At 39.5% G+C, this 11615-nt stretch overlaps 1 protein-coding gene across 1 annotated transcript in view; it reads left to right on the forward strand.

The window, feature by feature from the left end:
- Positions 1-9803: 9803 nt before the first annotated feature.
- The window catches only part of XKR9 (XK, Kell blood group complex subunit-related family, member 9), an 11106-nt gene continuing 9294 nt past the window's right edge, over positions 9804-11615 (forward strand). The window contains exon 1 of the mRNA XM_009894571.1: positions 9804-10078. Coding sequence (XP_009892873.1) covers positions 9804-10078 — 275 coding nt within the window. The remainder of the gene's footprint in view (positions 10079-11615) is intronic.

Raw genomic sequence — 11615 nt, forward strand, 5'->3', positions numbered from 1 at the left:
AGAAGCCGGTCCGGGCTCTGCTGGCTTCTTCCTGAAGCAGGGAGGACTTTTTTTGTTTTTGTTTTTTTTGTAACGACAGCTGCATTTTCTGTATATTCTGAGAACATGCGTATATAGGAGCTATATATGCTCCTGTGTGACACATAGGAGCTGTCTAGGATTCAGCATTTTTAAGAAAATTGGGGAGCTACTGGAGAGTGTCCGGTGAAGGGCCACTGAAGTGCTGAAGGGACTGGATCATCTCTCCTGTGGGGAAAGGCGGAGAGAGCTGGGACTGTCCAGCCCAGAGAAGGGAAGGCTCAGAGAGATCTCATCAGTGTATATAAATACTTGAAGGGAGGACGCACAGAGGACAGAGCCAGGCTTTGTCACAGGGCCATTGCCTCTGGTCCTGTCGCGGGGCCCAGTGACAGGGGCCCCAGTGCCAACGAGCACACACTGAAACACAGGAGGATCCCTCTGAACATCGGGAAATGCTCTTTTGACTGTAAGGGTGGCTGAGCACTGGCACAGGGTGCCCAGGGAGGTTGTGGAATCTCCATCCCTGGGAGATATTTTAAAGCTGCCTGGACACGTTCCTGGGCAGCTGGCTCTAGGTGGCCCTGCTTGAGCAGTGGGCTTGGACCGGGAGACCTCCAGTGGTTCACTTCCCACCTCAGCTGTTCTGTGATTCTGTGAAATTTTGTCACTGTCATCCAAGTAGTAATTCTGTGTTTGCGAACAGCATGCATTCTAGAGCCTGCAAGGTGCTGAAATTCACCTGTTTGGCTTTGCAGTGTCCCCTCCTGAAACCCCTGGTTAATTGCCTTTCAGCTGGCATTGTTAGAGAAATTAGAGCAGACTGGTTCTCTCCGTAAAGTACCCGTAAATGAAGAATAAAGATAATTTAACCTGAAGTTAAAGCAGGTAATATTACTGTGGGCAATTTTACCAACATTAGAATTCAAAATATTATCTGATTGTTTTATACCTATATAAGACCCTATGTTTTACCTGTAACAAATGTAAATTTATAATGAGATCATAGCAATACAAAGCACAGAACAGTGTTTGGTGGTAGCATATTTTTTGCTTAAATGTTTTTTCATTATATGAAAATAGAGTTGCAACCCTTATATGTGATCTGGCCATTTCTAGGTTTTGCATGGACAAACAGAACAGATTCCAGCTGTCTTCTGAAGGGCCAGAAATCCCCAAACATGATCTTGAGAGGCAACCTTCCAAAAGGCTTGTTAGATACAAACAACTCGGTGTACAGCATGGAACTGAAAAACAAAACTTCATGGCTTCAACAGAAGTTTGTAACTTCATGAAACTTCGAAGTTTAAGGTTTTTTGGTTTGCTTAAACTCTAACGTGGGCGAGCGATACATACAATACATGCCATGAGGTGCTCTATTAAAAACCTCAACATACTAATGAAGGTCTGCATCTTGCTAGGTATGATAAACTGGTATTCCCCGCTCTAACGCTATGTCTCTTTTGTCCTTGCCCCATTGCTTGTTCTCAGCCTTCCACAGATCCACCTGATGTGTTTGGCATCCTGGGCAGCACGATGCAGAGGATGGCATGAGGCAGGGAGGCAGCTCTGACGTAGGACCTGCTACCTGCCTAGCCGTGCTGCACTTGCTTGTGTCGACTCACAACTCCAGGTTTTCAGCTGGCTTCCAAGGTCAGAGAACAAATGGTGCTTTTCAGCGACCTGGTCAGACAGCAGTGCTGCATCTTCTCTGTCCAGGGACCAACAGCGTGCTTGCCTCTAGGCTGTTTCATCAGTGCTAATTTAGCTACAGTTAGTACACTTGAAGTGCTGGCTAATGCTTCAGCTACACAAACAGTATGCATTACCTTACAGTCACCCTTTCAGCCAAAAAGTTTGCTTTGTGACACACAAGGAGCTTGCTGGCAGTATATTGTGTGCACCTATAATATGCAGCAATTAAAAAAATCTACTTCTGGGCATGGACTCCATTGCAGCTCTTAATTGCCAGGCATCACAAAAGCCACAGACAGAAGCTGTCCCAGAAGCTTGCCACAATGCAGATACTGACCATCCCTATATGTAGGCCTTCAAGCCAATTTCTTTGATTTATCTGATAAATCAAAACTTCACTTATTTGGTATATAGAACCATTACATATATTTTTTATTTTCAAGCTTATCAAAGCATGAACTACTGACGACAGAAAGGATGTGTTGGGTCGAAGGGAAGAAGCCTTTATGTGTGCAGGTATGCTGCTGAAGTCAGCAAGACACCCCTATACACAATATACCAGTTTCTTCCCATATAATTTTCCTGTCTATTGTTTTATAAGAAACTGTGACTAGACCTGAACTTACCTAATCATGAGGTATCCTATTGTGCTGATTCTGTAGCACACATGTATTCCTGTTTGGTGGCGTTCAACCCATTTTCAGTCCTTAAATAAAGTTGTGTTGCTGTGTTGTTAGAAGAAGGTACTACCTAAGCAACAGTAAGTTGTGTATTTCAGTGGTTTCCCATTTCTAAGAAAATTCTGAAACTTTAGAGAAATGATATATCTGAAGTTTTACATGTCATTGGTAACTAAGAAGTAGTTATTTTTAACATCACAAGATCTTTTTTTTCTTTTTTATAAATTAAGAATTGTTTGAGGAACTCTAGACTTGTTCCCTGGGGAATACTTATTACTACTGTTACTGTCCTGTAGTAAAAGAATACATTTTCTACTATTAGGCAGGAGCTGTGAATCTGTTTCGTCTGTAGGTGGCATCAGTGGGCGCCTTTGGAGAGCAAAGTGCAGGTTATTTCTTCTATCGTCTTAATTTCCTGCACGAGCTCATCGGTTTTAAAAGTCTATTGTTTCTCTTATAATAGAGGGGGTTAATAGGCACGTGGTGAAAGTTTTGCTGTTATACTCGCTGATGTGGTACAAGCAAATATGAGTGTATAGCCTCAAGTTCTTTTGGTCCGCTGACTGTTTTAGGTTGTTAAGACAAAATGTTGAGGGGAAAAATATTCTGAGGCAGGGAATGATAGACTACCAATAAAAAAAAAAAAAAAAAAAAAAGCTGAATTTCAATAATCCTAAAGGGAGGTTGCTGTTCATCTATAATGTGACATTTGATGGAGGATTAGTTTTCTACAACTCGGAGATACATAAAATGGAGTTTGGCATTTCTGAAAATTCCACAAGGTCACTGCATTTTTAGCACTCAAGAAACCTTTAAGTACTGGCATTTGGCTTTCTTCCTCATTTTAAGCATAAATGTTGAGGATAAATGCCTCTTGACTGTGGCTGTGTAATAACCTAATAGATCTAAGCACAAGCATGTAATTCTGTGATAATTAGACAGAATCAATTGAATAGTACACAAAAAATTTCTTGAGATACTTGTCTTCGTAGACATTGTTACGTGAAAGTCTTGAGAGGAATTTTGGTTGGTAGGTTTTCATGTTATTTTAATACATTTCTAGTTGCTATTTATAAAACATATTTTAAGTAAGACATACATCTATTTCTTGGTATTTGCAGAACTTTTCTTTCAGTTTCATTATGTTTTTATGCTTGTTACCTAGTACAGAGATAAGTCAAGAGACTCTAAACCAAAAAGAAGTGAAGAAGATTGTGCAGAGAGAACTTAGGCTGCAGAATTCCTACATTAAGAGGCAGCATTGTGTGGAAAACGTAGAAAGCCACATCAGCTGGTTTGTAGGAGATGATTAGGGTGGATGATGAAGGGGCTGGGGCATCTCTCCTGTGAGGAAAGGCTGAGAGAGCTGGGACTGTTCAGCCTGGAGAAGAGAAGGCTCAGGGTGATCTCATCAATGTCTATAAATAACTGAAGGGAGGTTACAGAGAGGACAGAGCCAGGCTTTTTTCAGTGGTACCCAGTGACAGGACCAGAGACAATGGGCACAAACTGAAACACAGGAGGTTCCCTCTGAACATCAGGAAACACTTTTTCAGTGTGAGGGTGACCGAGCACTGGCACAGGTTGCCCAGGGAGGTTATGGAGTCTCCATCCTTGGAGATATTCAAAAGCTGCCTGGACACAGTCCTGGGAAACCTGCTCTAAGCGGCCTGGCTTACTTGAGCAGGGAGGTTGGACCAGATGACCTTCCAACCTCAGCCAATCTGTGACTTTGTGAGATTCTCCTAAAAATCTGTATGTTAATGCTGCTCAGAGCATAAATACTCCATGTGAGTTCAACTTTTGGGTTCACTGGACAGGTGACCAGGGGTTTTGCTGTAGCAGGGTACCAAGTAGCAGCAGTGGTGGAAAACTGCTGACAGCTTGTACAAGTATATTGGAGCAATTCATGAAGAAACAGGGGAATCCGTTGCGCTGAGATGAAGTCAGCGGCCAATACACCTTACCCACAAGCTCTCAACTTGCTCATCATCTGTTCCCAGGGAGAGCTCGATACATTCCAGTTGCTCTCTCACATAAAGAGCAACTCCACCGCCTCGCCTCGCCGGCCTATCTTTCCTAAAAAGAACATAGCCCTCCATGACAGTGTTCCAATCATGTGAGCCATCCCACCACGTCTCAGTAATTGCAATGAGGTCATGGTTCTGCGACCGCACACAGATCTCTAACTCCTCTTGTTTATTCCCCATGCTACACGCATTGGTGTACAGGCATTTCAGAAAACCCAATGAGTGTGTAGTTTTTGCCCTTGAGGAGTGGTGGGCCTTCCGATTATCAAAAATACTAGTGCTCGGCCCCACAGTTGCTGAGCTACTATGCCCAGGCGCCTCTCTAGCGAGCTCAGTTACATGCCCATCCCCCTTCAAATCTAGTTTAAAGCTCTCCCAATGAGCCCTGCTAACTCCGTTCCAAGAACCATTTTCCCCCTGCGTGACAGGCTTTTCCCATCTGCTGCCAGCAGGCCTGGTGATCTGTAAATCAGGCCATGATCGAAGAACCCAAAACCCTGTCTGTGGCACCAAGTTCGGAGCCAGTCATTGACCTGCTGGCTCTTCCAGTTAACCTCCTCATCATTCCCTGCAACAGGAGGGACAGAAGAAAACAAGACTTGGGCAAGACTTTTCTTCTGTAACTTCCATTAATACCAATGGCAAAAACATTCACTGTCTGCAAGCCTTAAGTATCAAAAGTAAAGACAATTACATAATGAATCTTCAGAAATCCCAAGGTTTTTCAGGTTGGCGTTTCATACTGTTTATTTCTATGCTAGCCTTAGTGAGGACCTTAGTTTCTGATGTCTGGAATAAGCGGACTGTTCCAAAGAGAAAATATCCAATGTCCTGTCAACACTAATCAAAACAGAGAAAAAAGGTCCTTCCTACCCCATTTGGAAGCAAAGAACAAAATGTGTACTGAATACCCTAAGAGTTTTGTCACTATTTAGAGATGTGCTTTCTTCGATGGCAAGTTTAACTAGAATACAAATAAATCATCCGGCCAGTAATTTAGCTCATGAGCTGCTTGATTTACACTCCAAGAATCAGATACACAAACCTTCTCTCTCTCTCTCTGTGCTATAGAGTTCTTGTCATTTTTTAATAATAACAAAGGTCACAGCAACGAGTTTGTGACTTGGCTGATTTAAGATGCCTTCCTTTAAAGCTGTAGGAGCTTAGTCACTATTTGGGCAAATAGCTTGCGAAGACTATCACAACTTTATAAAAACTGAGTAGGATCTATAAGAATCTTAAACTACATACCAAACTCAGTATATAGCGTATTTGTTGCTCTGCTGCTAAACTATGTATATTTTTATAATTCAGGGAGAACATATCTCAGATGAACAAAACTTTTCATACATAAAAGAATTATATTAACCATTGACTAAGATTAATAAAGATTTTTTTAGGATTTAAAAAAAATCTGTGTTATACTGGAGGGCAGTTGCTTTTCAAATCTGGCCCAGATCCATGGAGAGGGGCAGTTTTGGTAAAAGCTGCTAAATGTAGATAGTCTAATCCACAGTTAATTTGCCACAGTCTTGTTTTGTCTGCAGCTACTCTTGCAGTCTCATTGTGGTGCCAGTAAAGTGAAAGTTGGGAAGAACCAGTGGTCCAGTTCGTTCCAGTGGATTTTGTGCAAGTGGAACAATCAAGTCAGGGGAATAAAAGCCAGGATGGGTATGATGAATCACTTTTGTTTTCTTGACTTTTTCTACATATTTTAAAGTGCATTGTACTTTGGTTTTCAACTACAGCCAGAAAGATTGCTCTTTTTTCATAAATCTTTGAGATATATAATTGTGTATACAAATAAATAAATTAATATATCTAAACATATACATATAACCACACATATACACATACATGTTTCCATAAATATCTAATGGCTTTTGTTCAACTGGTCTAACAAACTGAAGTCTAAGTTTGAAGATGTGTACACACATATATATAAACATACAGAGGGAAAATGGTACTTTTTTTCCCCTTTAGTTTTATGGAATAAAGTATGAAATTAATTTATTGAAGGGAATTTTATGATATATCAAACTCAGTATTAAATATAGACAGGGACTTCTAAACCAAATTTTTAGAATAACATTTTTATAATATAGTCATAAAAATGATTGTTCTTGACAGGTAGCAAATCATTAACTGTGTCACATGGATTCCATATGATTTTAGTTTCACTTTCTGTTATATCAGTAAGCCCTTTAACTTTTCGAGGATTACAAGTCTTGTAAAGGTATGGATTGAAAATGTGCAAATATGCAAATCTACAACTTTTTAAAGTGAAAAATCTGTATCCAGGGCCAGTATTAAGGTAAGTCTGCATTTTGTAGTAGCATTTTAAATGTATTGTGAGAACTGAAGGCCTTGATAATCACATTTTTTTGTTTCTGCTTTATCACAAAATAATTCTGTAAAAGTACGTTAGTTTTTAGAGCAGGCTTATATTTATGTTGGCTGACAGAACCTTTACTCTTCTTGCTCCTGTCATGTTAGATCTCATATGTTTAATAAGACCGGGGATAATATAATTCTGAGTGATATAAGACACTGTCTCCTGTGGCACTTAATTGTACCCCACCTGGTACATGAGACTATGGTGCCCTTTGGAGTGCTATCATGCATAAAATATAGGGGATATTAAGGGCTGAGATCGTCAACAGAGATTTCATGTGCACCTGTGAGCAGGAATTTGTGCTTGGAATTAAGACATTGGACATTTGGGAATACAGATTTGTGAATCTCTGATAGATTTTTTTTTTTTTTTTTTGGTTACCATGAGCAAAATGTAAACCCTGTGTCTTACCAGCCATTCCAAGGCTCTTACAAGACTAGATTCCTTATTCAAGTTAATCATGAGACTGTGAGCATGCTGACATGCTTGATGATGAGTGGCTCCTCATTTATCTCAGCTTACTGATGACTTCATATACCACCAAGATGTCCAGACAGGTCTGCAGACTGCTGGCATGGCAGAAGATTGGACAGTATGAGTGTCAGAAGTAGAAATCACCTGGCTCACAGCTACTTTTCATGCTGTTGTTTCAGAGGAGTCTGGACATAGCCTGTAAAACTTCCTTTCTTATTTGGGAAGATATGATAATGAGATAATTCCTCTTTGTGAGGTGCTCAGATACAAAAGAATAGGGAGGTCGTAAAGAGGGGGGAATCCGGTTACCCTGTTTATTCATTTCAGGTACAAAATTAGAGGCTACTCCTTGCCACTGAAATGTCTGTTACAGTATTACTCATTAAATGTGAACCTTGGTATACTGCCTGCTTCAGCGATAAATTGCTTGTCCAAAGAACTTTCTGTTTGGATTCAGTTATTGACTTACCTTTTACTGTTGTGTTTCCTGCAACAGTCAAATAGTGAACCTTTTCGGAGTTTTTTTGAAATTGTTCGAAAAACTGTGCATAATGATCTTGACACAAAAAAAAAGGATACAGCTTGACAAAGGTGGTACATCAAGTTGCAGAATGACATGATGTACTTATATAGAGTAAATACAGTTTCCTTTGGAATTTTCTTCAATGAACCCTACTAATAAACAGTTCATACAGAAGTTTTAAAGTATGAAACATTTGCAAACACAAAGTTCAGTTTATGCTGGACTTTGTACCGAGGTCCACTTCGTTGAATCTGGCTGTGAATTCGATGTAAATTGCATTAGTGATTTAAAAGAGATAAGTGGTATTTTATTGGAGAGGATAGGAAACAACAGTGAAAGGATTCCAGCTATCCCAGCTGTAAGATCGCCTGGCCTTTCTGATCTCTTTGGGGCCAGGACATGAAACCTAAGTAGGAGATAAAAGAAGAGGCTAGAAATAGCTAAGGCTACATCCAAAAAAATAATGTTTAGACACCCAGAACCTTTTTAGGCTGTTACTTTCCCACTTGTCTTCATTAGGAAATTAAGAACTTAAGTTCTCTTTTTGGGATTCGTACCTGGGTCACAGCATAGACTAGCCCAGTCAACACGAGCAAAGAATAGTCATTACCTCTGAAAAGCTTTGTTCATGGGATATTAACCAATTGTTGTATTTTATTCCTCAGTGGCAGCATGTCTAAATTCACAAAAATCCAAAGGAGGCTTGCCTCTGCACGCCCTTCCCCTGGCCCAGGTTCCCTGATGCAGCTGTTCCCTGTATTGTCTGCTGTTCGGTGGTGGCACCAGCCCAAACCTGGTGCTTTGGCATGTCCTGCATGTCCTGCATCCCATCCTTTGGGATTGCTGCCAGCAGCTTTTTACTAAGATATGCAAATGAAATAAGGGACTTTGTCATTTTAATGTTTATAGCTTTGCAGAGGTAGAAATGAATGAGACGCAGAATGTACTGCCTTATAGCTTTTCTGTTTCAGCTGGCAAATACTACAGATTTACAGAGCAAAGATGTGTGAGGACTGCTCAAAGAGGTCGCAGGAATCCTTGCAATGTTAGGCAATGTAAATGTAGTTTGGACTGTGAATTAATTCTGTTTGTAGTAGAAAATGTGGTTAGGTCATCTCTGTGTAGCTACTACTTGCACAGCTTGGGAGACATTTCCCAAAGAGGTGTAGACTGGTTCAGGTCTGGCTCCTTACAAGTCTCTAACAGGAGATCTGCAATTCTATTCAGCACTTTCTTGTTGCGTATGGAAAAACAAGCAGAAATGATAAAACCACTGAATGTATGCACACTAATGCAGTAACACACTTGGAAATGATGTAATGGTGTGTACTCTGATACAATGGTGTGTACTCAAGACAGAAGTTTTCTCAGTGTTTTGTGCTGTGTGCAGTAAGGGAATAGCTCAGAAGTTAAGAAAGTTCTGGGAAGGAATAATTTTTTTTTTTTTCCATGAACTGGTTTTAAAAGCTGGTAGAGGTAAGCTTGTTTCTTATTATTTTGCAACTATGAGGAATTATCTCAAGAGCTGCTTGGTAAGTGGAGAGTCCCTATGGTTGGGAGAGTGGGTGACCTCAGCAGGTTCAGAGGTGCAGCTTCTGTTGGGCTGATTGTACACAGATATCTCAGTACATTCTGCATTTTGTACTTTCTTGTTTAAATGGTCGTGTGAATTGTTGTATGATACTTTAAAAGAAAATATTGTTACTGCTGATCTTCCTTTTTTCTTCTTCTTTTTAGGAACCGGTAGTGAAGAATGACTCCATCAATTAAAAAGAAAATTTACATTTATCTTTTCAGAATAGACATGTATCAGTGTAGTTAATTTAATATTTAAATCAAGAATCCAGAAAAATGCAAGTCCTTTTGCCCTAATAAAAATGCATAACCCATGGTATTATCATGAAGAAGACTCTATTGTAGATTTAGATTACTTCTAACTTTTGTTTACACGAAGTGAGGAGAGAGTGACAACAGTGACAGTCTAATACATGATGAAATTTACTAAACAGAATTTTATTTTTTTAGTTGGTGGAATGATAATTTATGTAGTTGATATTGGAGTAGACTTCTGGGTAGCTAGTAAATATTTCTGTCAAGGACAATATTCTTGGAGTATATTGATGCTGTGTTTTAGAGGTCTTTCATCATTAATAACTCAGATATTCAGTTATGAGTGGTTTAAAAATGACTGGGAAGGTACCAATACTAGGAAGCTGAAATGGATTTTTCTAGTTCATCTCTTTCAGTGTGGAATTTTTATAAGGTAAGCACATTTTAAAATTTATCTTAAAATGAGAAATCATATTGCTTTAAGACAATTGATTAAGAAATGCTTAATATGGCTTCAGGGACAAGACCAGATCTGGCCTTAGCAATTATTGCTCCATGTAATCAAATGGATTTTTGTCTTCATATGCCAGTGGTAAATTATATCAGGTTTTGATGGAAATATAGATCTTCTTTCATTTTACCTATAAGTAATAATTTTTATCATTCACAGCCTAACTCTGTTTGATTCATCAGCCTTTTGATAGGGCGTGCTTAATAAAAATGCTGGCTTTACGAAGTAATACTGTTGTAACTGATAAATGTCAGTTTATAAAGTGATATTAAGAGGGGATATAATTTGATTACACTAAGCAGGTGAGACAGCTGAAGTAAGAGGTAATTTTTGAACCTGAAAGTCTAACCATATGTAGAAAACCCACGAAGATTTGAGAGAGAAATGAATTGTTGAATAGTTGGTAAGAATACTTGCAGCAGTACTTCCCGCAGGGACTGAGTTGATGGTGACAGGAACCTTTGTTTGCTGAAAGGCACATGTCCAGGAATAGTTTAAGATACCATATGCTTAACATTCTGTGGTGGCTTTGCTATAAAACGATGATTATCATTCTCATTATAGAGATCATTTGTGCCAAGATTTTACTTCCATTTTAAAACCGAGGTAAAATTTGTTGGCAAAAAGTCCTGAATTGTAATTATTTTGGGTATGTAACATGCAAGAAACAGGACTGAATATAGACTTATTGGAGGCACTTACTAAAATACTTATTTAAAATGCTTCCTTTAACTTTGTAGACTATTCTACAGACAGTGATGAGAGATATATTTATGCCAATGTAAAAATTCCCCTCACAAACATTTTTTATTCACTTGATGTTATCATGGATTAAGGAAAATGATGGAGCTTTTAGGTGTCACGGTTAACTTTTGCCTCTCAATACTCTTTTTCCTTTTGTCCATCAGCTTTACTTTCCCGCTCCTCCTCCTTTACGGTCCTGAAGTGTTAGACTTCACAGAGGAATATTTACTGACAGCTTTAATTTTTCTGGTGTCAGTTATTCAAAAAAGTTAGAAATACTACATTTTGAAGAAAATGAAAAACCTTCTTCAGTTTTTCTGTATGGCTTCTTATTCACTAACCAGATCCGTGGACATGGGTTGACTCATGTGATATATACCAAGTCGTGGCCTCAGGGACTCTACTAGGTTCTGCCTTTGAGAAGGGATGTCTCAAGGCTCACAGTGGCACTCTTCTTTTTGTCCATTGCCAAGGCTTTTCATCTTCAGGTATGGCTGGGAGTGCTGTTCTTGTGCTCTGAATTTGTTTCTTCCAAGCCATCACCTCTTTTTCTGGTAACTGATGATAAAGGTTAAGCCAGTAACTAGTATAGAATGGCAGAAGCTGCTCTTTTAATGTCTGGCCCAAACCCTCCCTTCTTCCCCTTTTGCTTCCATGACCTCATTCTCTGTAGTCTGTTCAGGTCTCACCTTTGGCTTTTTATGCTCCCAGGTTG

This window comes from Charadrius vociferus, unplaced genomic scaffold (genome assembly GCF_000708025.1).
Source record: "Charadrius vociferus isolate BGI_N301 unplaced genomic scaffold, ASM70802v2 scaffold500, whole genome shotgun sequence".
Classification (NCBI taxonomy): Eukaryota; Metazoa; Chordata; class Aves; order Charadriiformes; family Charadriidae; genus Charadrius; species Charadrius vociferus.